Source organism: Mesoplodon bidens, assembly GCF_964165515.1.
Source record: "Mesoplodon bidens genome assembly, chromosome: 13".
Lineage (NCBI taxonomy): Eukaryota > Metazoa > Chordata > Mammalia > Artiodactyla > Ziphiidae > Mesoplodon > Mesoplodon bidens.
Genome location: NC_138169.1, coordinates 31,102,941 through 31,118,735, shown reverse-complemented (window position 1 = coordinate 31,118,735; position 15,795 = coordinate 31,102,941). Strand labels below are relative to the sequence as shown.

General features: G+C 45.4%; 1 protein-coding gene across 1 annotated transcript; it reads left to right on the top strand.

Moving 5' to 3' along the window:
- Window positions 1-12,360: 12,360 nt before the first annotated feature.
- LOC308626865 (small ubiquitin-related modifier 2-like) lies at window positions 12,361-12,641 on the top strand (the record flags this gene model as incomplete). The annotated part of the gene is made up of 2 exons (XM_081252359.1): window positions 12,361-12,469; window positions 12,565-12,641. 2 exons carry the CDS (start codon window positions 12,361-12,363, stop codon window positions 12,639-12,641), a joined length of 186 nt encoding a protein of 61 aa, XP_081108485.1.
- Between the last annotated feature and the right edge of the window lie 3,154 nt (window positions 12,642-15,795).

Sequence of the window (15,795 nt, the reverse complement as noted above, 5' to 3'; positions counted from 1 at the left end):
ATTGGCAAGTCTTCAATTTCTAATGCAGGGGGATGATAAATTATTCAAATGAAATAATCCTGGCTTCCACTCACCGTGGTACAGGAATATTGATTCTCCCATTACTAACCCACAGAGGCTTTCACTGTAAGAAGCCAGTGAAATGGAGGAGCATAGCATTTCTGCTTCGGATCTTTTACCCCTTTCCTTACCCTGGATTTTGTTTGCTTTTCCCCAGGCTCCAGAAATGAACTATTCTTGCAGTCACTTCAGAAGACACCGTGAAGATCTGTTATCTACACATATTCCACTATTGTGCTCAGGATTTTAGGTAACGAAGGACTAATTCAGAGCCCCCTGTCCCCACACAAGACCACGATTCCATTATCTGACATGTAGACCAGTGCTTTTTAAACTTCCATGTGCATGAGAATTACCTGGGGATCTCATTAAAATGCAGAATCTGACTCACTAGGTATGACTGACTGGATAGTGGGCCTTTCTAATAAGCTCCCAGGCGGTACCAGTGCTGCTGGTCATGGATTACTCTTTGGGTAGCAAGACACTAGATGGCCATAAAAACCGAGCATAGCGACCCCCCCTCCCCAAGTCTAACCTGCACATCACACCAATGTCACATCCCTGCTCAAAACCCCTCAGTTGGAAATGCAGATGGACAACAGGCACGTGAAAAGATGCTCAACATCGCTAATCAGGGAAATGCAAATCAAAACCACAACGAGATACCACCTCATACCTGTCAGGATAGGTATAATCAAAAAGTCCACAAATAACAAATGTTGGCGAGGATGTAGAGAAAAGGGAACCCTCGTGTACTGTTGGCAGGAATGTAAATTGGCACAGCCACATGGAAAACAGTATGAAGGTTTCTCAGAAAGCTACAAGAACTACCATATGACCCAGCAATTCCATTTCTGCATATATATCGAAAAAAACCCAAAAACACTAATTTGAAAAGATACATGCACCCCAATGTTCACGGCAGCATTATTTACAATAGCCAAGACATGGAAACAACCTAAGTGTCCATCAACAGATAAATGGATAAAGATTACTCACACACACACACACACACACACACTGGAATACTACTTGGCCATAAAAAAGAACAAAATTTTCCCATTTGCAGCAACATGGATGGACTTGGAGAGCATTATGCTAAGTGAAATAAGTCAGAGAAAGACAAACACTGTATGGTATCACCCATATGTAGACTAAAAAATACAACAAGCTAGTGAATAAATCATAAAAGAAGCAGACTCAAAATATAGAGAACAGACTAGTGGTTACGGTAGGGGCAGGCAATATAGGGGTAGGGGAGTGGGAGGTACAAACTACTGGGTGTAAGATAGGCTCAAGGATGTACTGTACTACACAGGGAATATGGCCAATATTTTGTAATAACTATAAATGGAAAATTTTTTATACAATTTAAAAATTATATAAACCAAAAAATAATAAAAACAAATCTGCAATGCAAAAATAAAAACCCCTCAGTTGCCTACTAATAAAATTCACTCTTGCCTGACATTCAAGACCTTGTACAAATAGATCCCACCTACTTCTCTGCTTCCTAATCTTTTCCATTGCTCCTGTCTCATGATCTACATCTCAACCAAATGCAACTATTTGCGGCTTCCCAGACATTCCCTCACTCTGCCTTTATTCTGCTGCTTTTTCTACCCAGAATGTTCTTGCCCAACTCCTTCCAAGTCCAGCTCAAACGCTGCCTCCTCTATGAAGCCCACCACAGTTCTTCCAGCCAGAAGTCATCCTCCTTCCTCTGACTTCTGACATGTCACTTTGTACCTACCTCTCTTAGGGACAATATTACCAGCTATCTTTCTTTTTATAATAAGAACCACAAGGGCGTCCAGCTACAACATTGGCTCCAGCTGGGGAAATGCCTGTGGGGCTCACCACAAGCAGTACAGGCCCAGGTGAGTGCCCCAGGCATTCTTTTTTTTTTTTTTTTTTTTTTTTTGGCCACGCCGAGCAGCCTGCATGATCTTAGTTCCCCAGGCAGGGATCAAACCCGTGTCCCCTGCAGTGGAAATGTAGAGTCTTAACCACTGGACCGCCAGGGAAGTCCGGCTATCTTGTACAACGACTTGTGGGCACCATGTCTTTTATCTTATCTATACAATTGTTTACTCTCTACTTCCTTAAGGCAGGTTCTTGTTTGATTTATGCTTGTAGCTTATAGACACCTAGCACAATGCTCTGTATAACTGGACATGACTGTGTCTGTATTTATTAATTTTATTGGGTTATAATTTACATCAGTAAAATGCATTGATTTTAAGTGTACCGTTCATTCAATTTTACACTCAGGTAACCACCATCCAATAGAGAGAAAACATTCCCATCAACCAAGAATGTTCCCTAGTTCCCTTTCCAGCCAATCCTTACCAACAACCAATCCCTAGCCAGAATGTAACTGCTCACATTTCTACCAGCCTAGATCTGTTTTGTCTCTTCTTGAACTTCACCATAAATGGAATCACACCACATGTACTCTTCTGCCTACCTTCTTTCATTCAACGTAATGTTTCTGAGATTCATCCATGTTGCCACATATTAGAAATAGCCTCTTAAAGAATCCACCGATGGTGGGAAGGAAGCCCTGCTTTACTGGACTTCACACCAGCCCCAGGCTTCCCTGAGTCAACGGCATTTGGACTTCCTGGGCTTGCTTCCTGCCTGCTATCAGGCTGTTCACAAATCAAGGAACTCCCTTGAAGCCCTGTCGCTCTTTCTTGCTGGCACTTCTGCCTTCTCCACATCGCCGCTGTACCTTCCAGCCACCTTCAGAAAGCAGATAGTTCCTGTTTTCCCCACCACCTCCCCAAGACCCTGCTGTCCAGCTCCAAGGTTCTATGCTCCCATGTAGGGCCCCCATCTGTCAGGAGGAGATGTCATCTCCACTGTTTCTTTGCAAATCTGTTTTTCTTGAGGCTCAGCTACAGTCACCTCTCCAGGGGCCTCTGGACCCATGTCCTGCTATGGCTCACGTCCACTCATTGCCAAGAGGCAAGTGTGACTGGAGCCACACAAAAGGGAGAGGCTGCTGGCTCTGCAGCGCTCTGTGCCGGCTACATCTTAGGGGTTCTCAGGTGATCTCACCTGATGATGATGGGCCGGCTCCCACCGGCCAATGCTCGTGATGCAGGGACGGTGGCTTCCTGGCTGGCAGAGTCACTCCGTCTGGTTTTCAGTGTACATTTGGGTGGACAAGCCCATGTGCTGCCCCCTCCCATCACAAGGCCCACAAAGGGCTTATGCTCATGCCTGTATCAACTCTGCCATCGTCTATGTCAGAACTGCCACTTCAGGGTGAGAACGAGGCCCAGCCTGGACAAGTCCTAAATCGCCACTCCAGAAAAGGAGATCCAGCCTGCACCCCAGACACTGTGACATCTGGCTAAAATGTGACAGAAGGAGTAGGTATCACCCCAAGGAATTATCTTAACTGGGAAGAACAAGGAAAGGACTCCAGAAGGTCAACTGTGTCACTCGAACTTTTAAAACTGTGCTAAAATACACCATCTTCATCAGCTCGGGCACCGTAACAAATATACCACAGACGGCGGGGCTTAAACCAGTCACTTACTTCTCACAGTTCTCAGGGCTGGACGTCCAGGATCAGGTGCAGCAGATCCACTGTCCGACGAGCTCTTGGTCCTCATCTTCCTGCTGAGCCCTCACCTGGTGAAAAGCAGAGACAAGCAGCTAGTTCTCTCCCCGCTATTCTTATCAGGGCATGAATCCAATCAGGAGGGCCTTGCTCTCATGATTTAGTAATCTCCCCAAGGCCCCACCTCCAAATACCATCTCATTATCTCATTAGGGATTAGGGTTTCAACATGTGAATGGGGGGCCTATAACACATACATAACAAGAAAAATGCACAGTTCAGTGGCATTTTGTGCTTTCTGAGATGTCATGTGCTGAAGGCTCTTCCAGGACACGTGTAACTAATTGTGCAGAGCACGCCCTTAATCTTGCAGACCTGTGAAGTAAGTAGTATTATCCCTGTCTCAAGGAACTAAGGCCCAGAGAGGGTGGTGGCTGCACAGGGCATATGCAGATCTTGGGTATAAACCCCGTCTGCCTGCTCCAGGCTGGTCGCCTGCCGCTTTGTCACCCTGCCTTTCTGTCTGGCTCCTTGAAGGTGATTTCAATGTCTCTGATCTCATATATCCCATCAAAGTGCTTACCGTGCTGACCACAAAATCCTTCCATCTAGTCACAGCACTTACGGAAAGGGAGCCGGGAAGGAGAGGATGGCTTTCCCTCTCCCTGTCAAGCTGTGGTTCCCACCCATCTGCACTGGCCTGTTGAGTGACTTGAGATTTGCAGGATATCAACGAGGCGTATGCAAAAATATTTTCCATTCCAGGGTTGTGACCTACCTTGAATTCCTCCCAACAGTCCTCGCAGCTAGAGTTTTGTTAAAGCGGAAACATTTTAAGAAAAGGGAAGACATCTGGAGCCATTATCTCCTATTAACACTGCAGCCATTTTGAGTTGTGAATTATGCGATCCAGCGCCAAGCCTGCTGGGATGGCCCCGGGGCCAATTATTTCAGAAAGAGGAGAAAAATGAGGGGAAGAACTGTAGTTTAGGATTCCACTCAGGAGCCCAGGGCCAAATGAGGCCCTGTAGTGAATTGTGGCTTCGTGGATGGAGTGTGAGGGGTGAGCAAAAAAGGCTGAAAGCAGCAGAGATTTACTTACTAGAGCATTTTGCTGGGCCCCTGTGTGGTGGGGCGTCAGAAGACGAGCTCTGAAATCAGGCAGGACAGGGTTTCCGGACACCAGCTGGGTGCCCGGGGCAAGACGCTGGAGCTTTCTGGAGCTCCGCTCCCACTGACCACGAATTGGGGACTTCAAGGCCTTCCCTCCATGGGTGGTGGAGGTGAGCCACTGTCCATCGCACACAGGGATGGCGCGGGGAGGTGATCAGGCACTGGCCCCTCATGAACTGCGCGGAGACCCCACCGGGAAGTCTGGGCGCTGGGGACGGGCGGGAACCACAGGTGTCCGCCTCCGCTCCCGCCGCTGAGAAGCAGCCTCTGCTTCACTGGCTTCCCCACCAGCCCCGGAGGCGGCCTAACCTGGGATGGAAGGCCCAGCCTCTCGGCAGAAACAGCCGTGACCACGCACCTGGAAACTATTGCTATGATTTGGTTTGTCGGGTTTGGCTTCTGACCGTGAACCGGCGGTGAGAGGCCCTCGGGGTTCGCGGAGGAATGAGCCGGTCGGCCCGGAACCTCAGGCTGCGGCGGCACTGGGAAGGGCCAACCTCCCCGGGGGCAGAGTCCCCCTGAGGAGCCAGCTGTGACCTTTCACTAGTGGACACATGAGCCAAACCAAGAGCAAAGGGAAACAGAATCCAGAAGAGGTGGCTTCAGCGTCCACGGTGGCCACTCATGTTGTCACTGGCAAATTCCATTAACAACTCACGAGAAATAAAAATAGAACCTGGGTAAAAAAACAAAGTCTAACCTTGTTTCCTCTGCGCTGAGTCTAGTCCACCAGCGCCCAGGGCACTGCGTGCAGGAGCCTCGCAAACCGCCAACACCTCAGACCAGGGTTCCGGGCGCAAAACCGCGGCGCCGCCCGCTCGGCTCAGGGCCGTGTGTAGAAGGTCCGCCCACCACACTCAGTTCAAGATGGCGGGCGCGGGCGGGCTGCGTGCAGAGACGCTGCGCCCTGCTGTGTGATCAAGGCCATCAGCAGCAGCTGTACCTGCGCAGGCCCTGTGAGACGGCCCCTCCCCTCCCCGCCCCTCCCCGCTCCTCCCCGAGGACGGGACCCCTGCAGAGCAGCCCCGCCCACCGCCTGACTCAAGATCACATGCTCAGAGCCTCCTTCCATTGGCTTGAGTGACGCCAGCAGGAGGACACTTGTTGGGGCCCCACTAGGAGGCTGGGTAACAAGAACTCAGATGGAATTTCAGAAGTGACGTGGACAGTTTTCTTCCTCACTCAGGAGGGACCACGATGTCCCAGAGAGGAGCCCAGCCCCGAGAATCCAAGTAGCAATGGGGCCAATGTGGGAAAGTCCAAAAGTCTGGGAACCCTCCAGCGTGGGCTCTCTGGAGAAGGAGGGAGGGAGGAGAAGCGCCTGGCACAGCAGGCGGGGCAGCCCCTTCAGTTGTGAACCTGAGCTCCACACCCGGCAGTCCAAGCCAAGAAGTTAATCTGAAGGCAAACCAAGCCTCAACAGACAACAATCCAAGAACTAAAGAGTTCCAGCCATCCAGAAGCCAAATCACAGGGAGCAGTTAATCCAGGAGTGGAGCCAAGGCCAAAGCCACACCGAGGTCGGAAGGGCAAGGTATCCCTCCCCAAAGCGGAGCAGGATAAATGTAGACCAGGAGCGATTCTCAAATCCACAAGCCAGGGGCCCACACCTGTGGCTCATAGTGGAGACACACTAGATGCCTTTTAGCTGGCACAATTAAACCTCTTTCAGCTGCAGAGTGAGAGAAAACCACGTTCTGGTGCCGCCAGCACACCTGCTACCCCACGGGTAGGTGTCTTGGGACGAGCAGTGAGTGGGAGCAAGGGCTCTGCTGTTCCTGCGGGCAACCTCTGCATCTGGGCAGCACACCTTGTGAGCATCTTGCCATCTGGAAGTGATTTTGTTGATCTAGATCCATATTTTTAATTAAAAAATGGCTCCTAAATGCAGGCCAACCACTGCATCTGATGCTCAGTACTCTCCCACCTCCCCCACTTCAAGCAGTCAGTTCCAACACAGGAGGGGAAACCAGCTCTGACTGTCTCACTGAGAGGTGTCACTCAGTGTAACTTGAGGTGATATAAGGATTTTCAAGGCTAATGTTAACTGTAAATTTTACTGTATGGACTGACCGGACAACCTAATGTCCACTCTAGGTTTGGCTCCTATGAATGCCGGGAGGGGGTGGCAGATCCCAAAGGTAAAAAGCACAGTCAGACTTGCAACAGGGACATTTAAATCTACCTAGAGCTACATGGAATCTGTAGGGTTTAGGGGGACAAAATCTACCGAAGTCAAAGCAGAATGGGTACTACCCTTCAATGACGGAAGGACAGTCTTTTCAACAAATGGTGTTGAGAAAACTGGATATTCACATGCAAAACAATGAAGTTGGACCCTTACATTATACCCTGTATATAAAATAACCCAAAATGGATCAAAGACTTAAACCTAAGAACTACAAATATTAAACTTTTAGAAGAAAGCCTAGGGGAGAGCTTATTACATAGGATTTGGCAATGATTTCTGATATGACACCAAAAGCACTGGCAACAAAAGAAATAATAGGAAAATTGGACTTTATCAAAATTTAAAACTTTAGGGCCTCCCTGGTGGCGCAGTGGTTGAGAGTCCGCCTGCCGATGCAGGGGATACGGGTTCGTGCCCCGGTCTGGGAGGATCCCATATGCCGCGGAGCGGCTGGGCCCGTGAGCCATGGCCGCTGGGCCTGCGCGTCCGGAGCCTGTGCTCCGCAACGGGAGAGGCCACAACAGTGAGAGGCCCGCGTACCGCAAAAAGAAAAAAAAAAAAAAAAAAAAAAAAAAAAAAAAAAAAAATTAAAACTTTATACATCAAAGGACACTATCAACAGAATGAAAGGCAGCTCAAAGAATGGGAGAAAATATTCGCAAATCATCTATCTGTTAAAGGTTTAATATCCAGAATATATAAAGACCACCTAAAACTAAAAGACCAAACAAACAAACAAACAAAAAACCGTTAAAAAATGTGCAAAGGACTTGAATGGCCATTTCTCCAAAGATACACAGATGGCCAATAAGCACATGAAAAGATGCTCAACATGAAATGCAAATCAAAACCACAGTGAGATGCCACTTCACGCTCACTAGGACGGCTATCATTTTAAAAAAAGGAGGGGTGGAACAGAGAAAAGCAAGTATGGGCAAGCATGTGGGGAAATTGGAACTCTGGTGCTTTGCTGGTGGGAATGTAACCCCTGTGGAAAACAGTGCAACAGGTCCTAATGATATTCAACACATAATTACCACACCATCCAACAATTTCATTTCTGGTTTATACTCAAAAGAATTGAAAAGAGGGAGGGACTCAAAAAGATATTTGTACACCCACATTCATTGCAGCATTATTCACAATAGCCAAAAGTTGGAAACAACCTAAATGTCCATCGAGAGGTGAATAGATAAAGAAATTGTGGTGTAAACATCTAATGGAATAGTATATAGGCATAAGAAGGAAAGACATTCTGACACATGCTACAGCATGGATGAACCTTGAGGACAATATGCTCAGTGAAACAAGCCAGACATGAAAGGACAAATAGATGAAACTTCTTAAATGAGGTACCTAGAGGGGTCAAAGTCATAGAGACAAAAGGTAGAAAGATGGTTACCAAGGGCTGGGGGAGGAGATAGGGAGTTAGTATTTAATGAAGACAGTTTTTCTGTTTGGGAAGATGAAGAAGTTGTAGAGGTGGATGGGGGTGATGGTTGTGTAGTAATGTGAATATACTTAATGCCATTGAACTAGACACTTAAAAGTGATTAAAACAGTACATTTAATGTTAATATATATTTTACCACAATAATAAAAAAGGAATTGTACTATGTAACCAATAGGCCTCCCCCTGCCCCCCAGGAAAGCTCTGATCTCTAAATCCCCTGGGCCTGCAGTGCTCTTGGCCCAGCGAGGACTGGAGCAGAAACCCCACAGGACTGAGCCTGGAGGTGAGGGGCACAGTCTTGTCCAGAAGAAACAGCGAAGGCAGAGGCTGCGGAGAGAAGGCGAGACGGATAGGGCCTTTGAGACTTTACTCCTGACCCTGAATTTCCCTGAGATGAATTTGCTCATCCAATGGCTCCCCTTCCACCAGCCAGGTTCTCCTAAACCCCTCAGCTGCTTTTCCACGTCTGCTGCCTCAGGCCATCTCTTATGTCAGGTGTCAGTCTCACATTCTGCCCGGCTCTTTTTCCTCCGTCCACTTCTGAGGTCTTTGCTCCTGACTCAGGCTTGTGCGGAAGGATTCTAGCGCATCCTGACCACGACTTGGAAAGGCCGTCTGTCAGTCGGTACTCCTGCCTCAGCACCCATCTCATCCGTCACCCGGGAGGGGCTGGGTGTGCATCCTGCACGGTGGTCGATGGCGCTCATGGCTTCTGGTCCATTAGGGGTGAAAGGGTTCCAGCCTGTGCATGGCAGCAGCAAGTTGCTTATCGGCCCCACCAGGGAAAGATTCCGGGAATGCTCCGTAGTTCCCTGAGCGCTCAGGACGGGGCACAGTGGAAGGGAAAAGCTTCTCTCTGGGCCCTCTGCTCTGTCCTGTGCCAGCTTCCTTCTCCTCCCTAGCCCTAAGGAGACAATGCCTGGCAGAGAGTCGCCCCACGAGGCAGCTTTCTCGCCTGATCTTTTAGTGGAATTGTCTGTTTAAACAGTCATCCTTCTGTACCCCAGACCTCCCAGTGCGTCCTTTTAGTCGTGACCTCCAATACCGCAGCACAACCACACAGTTTCACCCCAGAGCACCTCCTGTTATCCGGGCAGCAAGATCCTACTGAGCACGTCGTATTCACTTTTACCCATCCTTTAGCAGCTGTGATGTATGTAAATCATCTCTAGTGCTATCAAAATCCAAGATCCCCAAAGCAAATGTGGGCAATGGCTGGAATTTCCCTACCCTCTGGGCAGCAATTTTTGGGAACCATAACAATAGAACGAGAAAGGGCCTGGATTCTACCTGCATCTTAAAACCAACAGCTGAATGGAGCCCTGAGGCCTCATTTTGATGTGCTACCAGGTTTGAATCATGCTGGCACTGCCCCACCTCTCAGCTATAATAATGGGGTTTTGAATAGTTGGATTGTACCCCCAGGATTAAAGTCGAGCTGAGTAACGTGGTATTGAGTTAAGGCATGCCCACAATAAAGAGACTGTTCTTCACTGTGGAAACCAAAGCATAGGCAGAGTTATTTTTGCTCATGGCGAGTCCTGTCTTCAGATCTATTGCTAAAGGGGAAAAAAGCCCTTCTCCTGTTTGTTCTTTTAAAAGCGCCATATAAGGACCTTCCCACCTCTAGAAACTCAGCATTAAAATGATATCTTTGAAATTTGCCATAAATGGTGCAAATATTTTCCCAAAATGATCTTGACTATGAGCAAGGTAACACAGCAACAACCACCACCCTTCCCAATGCCAACTAAAAATATTTTAAGTAGTTTTCTCACTATTCCAGCCCAGGGTCTTCCACCCATCCTATTTGCAATGCAAAGCAGAATTTTTAAGACTATGAACTCCATGATTCAGACATACCTGAATTCACATCCCAGCTCTGGAAGTTACTGTGGGGTGTGGCAGTTATAAAACATGTCATCCGAATTTAAACACTCCTCAATCAAGAGCTGAAGTCTGTGTTCCCTGCTCTTGAATCTAGGCTCTTTGACTGCTTGACCCAAAAAAATGCAACAGAAGTAATGGTACCAGTTTCTAGACCCAGGACCCAAGGAACTAGCAGCTTCTACTGCCTGTCTCTTGGGGTGCTCCTCTCCTTCTTGAAACCTGGTCACCATGCTGTGAGGAAGCTGAACAGCCCACGGAGACGCCTGTGATGAGTGGTCCCATGTTCTCAGGCCTGTGGACCCAGCTGAGCTCCCAGCCAATAGCTAGCCCTGTGAGGAAGCCATCTTGGAAGCAGTCATCTAGACCCTAGGCTACTATTAATAATGCTGCTGTGAACATCTATGCACAAGTTTTTGTGTAGACATACGTTTCCATTTGTCTTGGGTATATACTTAGAAGTGGAATTGCTAGATCACGTGGTAACTCTATGCTTGACCGTTTAAGGAACTGCCAACCTCTTTTCTGCAATGGCTGCACCATTTTACATCCCCACTAGCAATGTATGCGGGTTTGCCAACACTTTATTATCTGTCTTTGTGATTATAGCCATCTTAGTATGTAAGTGTTATCTCCTTTTGGTTTTAACTCGCATTTCCCTGATGGATGATGATAATGAGCATCTTTTCAAAATGTGCTTATTGGCCCTTTGAAAATCTTCTTTGGAGAATGTCCACTCAGATCCTTTGCCCATTTTAAATTGGGTTATATGTGTTTTTACTACTGAGTTGTTCTTTATATATTCTAGATCTCAACCCTTTATCAGATATATGATTTACAAATATTTTCTCCCATTCTGTGGGTTGTCATTTTTTACTTTCTTGATGCTGTCCTTCAAACCACAAAAGCTTTTAACTTTGATAAATTCTAATAGATCTATGTTTTCTTTGGTTGCCTGTGCTTTAAGTGTCATATCTAAGAAACCATTGCCTAATCCAAAGTCACAAAGATTTACACCTGTTTTTTTTTTTCCTGAGAGTCTTATTGTCTTAGATTAGGTTTCTGATCCATTCTGGGTTAGTTTTTATATATAGAGTAAGGTAGGGCATCCAATTTCATTCTTTTACATGTGGCTATCCAGTTACCCAAGAGCCATTTATTGAAAAGACTATCCTTTTCCCCCATTAAATGGTCTTGGCACCCATTGAAAATCAACGAACTGCTACTGTGAGGGTTTATTTCTGGACTCTCAATTCTACTGCATTGACTTATATGTCTGTCTCTATGCCAGTAACACACCATCTTGATTACTGTAGCTTTATAGTAAGTTTTGATTTGGGGAAGCGTGAGTTCTCTAACTTTGTTCTTCTCCAAGATTGTTTTGGCTACTCTGAGCGCCTTGCACTTCCACATGAATTTTAGCACCATCTTGTCCATGTTTGAATGAACTCAGCTGGAATTCTGATGGCACCAAATGACTGTGGATCACTTTGGGGAGTGTTGCCATCTTGACAATATTAAGTCTTCTGACCCTGAGATATCTTTCCATTTATTTAGGTCTTCCTTAATTTCTTTCAACAACGTTTTGCTGTTTTCAGAGTGTAAGTTTTGCACTCAGTTTGTTAAATTCATTCCCCAGTATTTTATTCTCTTTGGAGCTATTGTAAGTGAGCAGTTACTGTTTCTCAGCTGATGGAGAAGTCCTTCCATGCTAAGAGCTTTGTCTGACACAGGTGTTTCAGTTATCTGGGAGTTTCAAACTTCTCTGGTTAAGTCTCAGCTATTTCATAATTAATGAACTGGAAATAAACTCCATAATAAAGATCTTCCCCTGCCCTGGTCTAACAGGTTCTAACTAAATTTATGTTCTCAAGGGACTTATTTTTTATTTTAGAAAATTCCCTTTGACTGATTGCTACCTCCTCCTTCTGCCACTACTGGTGCTGCTCTGTGCTTGTTTGGTGCCAATCCTGGTACCTTTTTTGTGAAGCAGCCACTGAGAAGGCTCCAGAGGTTACCATGGCCAATGAAGAGCCCCAGGAGGGAGTCAAGACAGAGGACCACGATCACATTAACATGAAGGTGGTGAGGCAGGATGGTTCTGTGGTGCAGTTTGAGATTGGGAGGCGTAACCACGTTTGACGAAAGCCTATTGTGAATGACAAGGTTTGTCCATGAGGCAGATCAGATTCTGATTTGATGGGCAGCCAATCAACGAAACAGACACACCTGCACAGTTGGAAATGAAGGATGAAGATACAGCTGATGTGTCCCAACAGCAGACAGGAGGTGTCTACTAAAGAGAGAACCTGCTGCTTTACTCCAGAATCAAGAAGTCATTCTGAGTTAGAAAACCACGATTTGATTTCAACGCATTGTGACTGCTGCAGTACAGTTTCCTCTAGTCTTTCATTTCCCCTCCCCCACTCCTTTGTTGTACATTAAGTAATGGAGGTATGTGCACAAGCATATTGATTTTTTTTAACTAGATGGCCAATGGTACATTTTGATCAACATCACAAGGAGATGGGATGGGGGAAAATACTGCTTCTGTGAAAATAGTCCCTTTCTCCATTATTGGCATGCTCATTCAGCTCATCTCTTTATATGCCAGTAAGTTCTTTTGATTTCCCTGTTTAACGAGAAAAGAACAATGTAAAAATTATTGCATACCTTGTTCGATTGGAGAATTTTAATGTTTTTCATTTTCATTTCAAAACCAAGAACAATTTTGTAACTTTTTTGTATGTAGCTGTTACAGGTAGGACAATCTGTCTTTAAGCAAGGATAAATTACTGTAAAAGAAATGAATCCTAGATAGTTTTCCCCTTCAGGTCAAGCATCTTGTTGTTTAAATAAACTTCGTGGGTTTCTTTTTAATGCTTTTTTACTTCTGCTTCTCAGCTCAAGTGTGTAATTAACAGGAAAATGGAAATTTGCTCACTATGCTTTCTTCAGATCACTGTTAAATCACCTTATTTTAAGGAAAACTAAGGCAGAAATCCTTCCCCAGATGCTCTTCTTGGGAAGAATTTTACTCCTCGGGCTATTTCTGAATGTGCTTTCAGCAAAAAGATTTTCAGTCACAGCATATGTGATTTTCAAGTTTCTTCTTTGCTGGGAATAATTAGAAAAATCACAAAATGGAGTTCAGAAATAGAAAAGAAAGATGATGTGAAGGAAGAGCAGTGGGAATTCTGCCAGAAGCCTTGGGAGGAACAAAGGGAGCTGGGAAAGGCCTCTTGCCTCCGCCAGCGCCTGCCTGGGGAGGATGCAGCCCTCAAGAGGCTCCAGTGCCCACTGGGTGCAGCCAGGCTGCACTGCAGTCATCCCAACCAGAGTGGGACCAAAGTGGGCTTCTCTCTAAGAAAAAATTTCAAACACACAAAATAAAAAGGAATTAAGTATTTGTCACAATGAACAAATACAGTGAAACCCCCTATGCCCCCATCACCCCAGATTCAACAGTCATCAACTCATGGCCAAACTTGTGTCTTCTATAAACCGACTAATCCCCCACCCCAACCCGATTATTTGGAAGCAAATCCCAGACATTATATTATTTCACCCATAAACCTTTTTTTTTAAACACCTTTATTGGTGTATAATTGCTTTACAATGGTGTGTTAGTTTCTGCTTTATAACAAAGTGAATCAGCTACACATATACATATATCTCCATATCCCCTCCCTCTTGCATCTCCCTCCCACCCTCCCTGTCCCACCCCTCTAGGTGGTTACAAAGCACTGAGCTGATCTCAAACCTTTTTTTTAATTGAGAAATTTCTTGATATTTCTTCATGAAGTAGTAAGCAGAATTAAAGAAATATACAGTCTAAAACAGTCAAAATGATCCTAAAATTTTTGTGACAATTACACATCTATAGCCAAAATAAAAATGAAAAGTTTTTAATAAACCACTTTAAAATTTTTGCTCAGTAATTTATCTGAAATTGAACAGGTATGAGGATAACTAGTATAATGCCACTTTATGCTTCTCCAAAAAAATTGTCATCCTTGTAAAACAGTGGTTTGGTTCTGCAAGATTCCACGAATTTTCTTTGCCCAGTGTGAAGGGAAAGCCTGAAGATGAAAATAGCAGAGTTGACAACCAAAGAACTAGATTCTGCCGACCCTAGAGCAGGATGACCATCTGACTCAGACCCATCCTGGTGAGGAGCAGAGGGAGGACCACGGATCCTGCTGGGAGGAAGTGAGTGACTCAGCCCAGGTCAGGATGGTCAGGAGGTGAGATGCTCTGAGGAAAGCATGTGCCCAGCTCATGCCACAGTTGACTGTTGAGAAGGCCAAAGGCTCCCACTGCCTTGCAGGTGGCTGGGCTGTTTCCAGTGCAGTGAAAATTGTCCATGTAAGTCTGAATAACTTCCTATAAAAGGCAAATGTATGGGGCACAACTGTGTGAGTTCCCTTACATTCTGGCATATAAAGTAAGCAATGCCTTGGAAACAATTCCTACTCTAAGCTGCTAAGTGGCTCGCAAGCTAGATCAATGCACTGCTGGTTACTCATCTGACAGCTATACTGGTGTCTTACCTCTAATTGGCATCTGGTTTGTTTTCTTAAAATATATATAAATTTATTTATTTATTTATTTATTTTTGGCTGCATTGGGTCTTTGTTGCTGCACATGGGCTTTCTCTAGTTGCAGTGAGCGGGGGGCTTCTCTTCGTTGCGGTGTGTGGGCTTCTCATTCAGTGGCTTCTCTTTGTTGTACAGCACGGACTCTAGGTGCGTGGGCTTCAGTAGTTGTGGCATGCAGGCTCAGTAGTTGTGGCTTGCTGGCTCTAGAGCACAGTCTTAGTAGTTGTGGCACATGAGCTTAGTTGCTCCACAGCATGTGGGATCTTCCCAGACCAGGGCTCGAACCCCTGCATTGGCAGGTGGATTCTTAACCACTGCACCACCAGGAAAGTCCCGGTATTTGGTTTTAAATCCAGTTTCAGAAGAATGTTTTATAAAAGTTTAAGAAATTTACTAGTGGTATCAATTTGAAGTAATAACTTACAAAACTACAATAATTAAAACCGTGAGCTACACAGGAAAAACAGATCAATGGAACACACTAAGCAGTTTAGAAGTAGATCTGTATACATACAGGAATTCAGTATAAGGCTGGCATTTCAATTTAAGGAGGAAAAATAGTTTATTCAATAAGTGGTTTGCGGACAACTTATCTAGAAAAAAGAAATAAAGTTGAATCTGTATCCTATAAACTAGAATGAGTTCCAGATGGATCAAAAATGTATGTTGGATGTCAATTACATCTCAAAAAGCTGAAATAATACATTTGGGGGGAAAGTGGAATCATTCTGGTACCAGAGGAAATCATGGGCAATTTGTTTTTGTAATAATTTCTCTTAGAAAAGGGAAGAATCTTCTATATACAATATAAAATCCAGAAATACAAAATCCAAATCCAGAAATCTTCTGTATA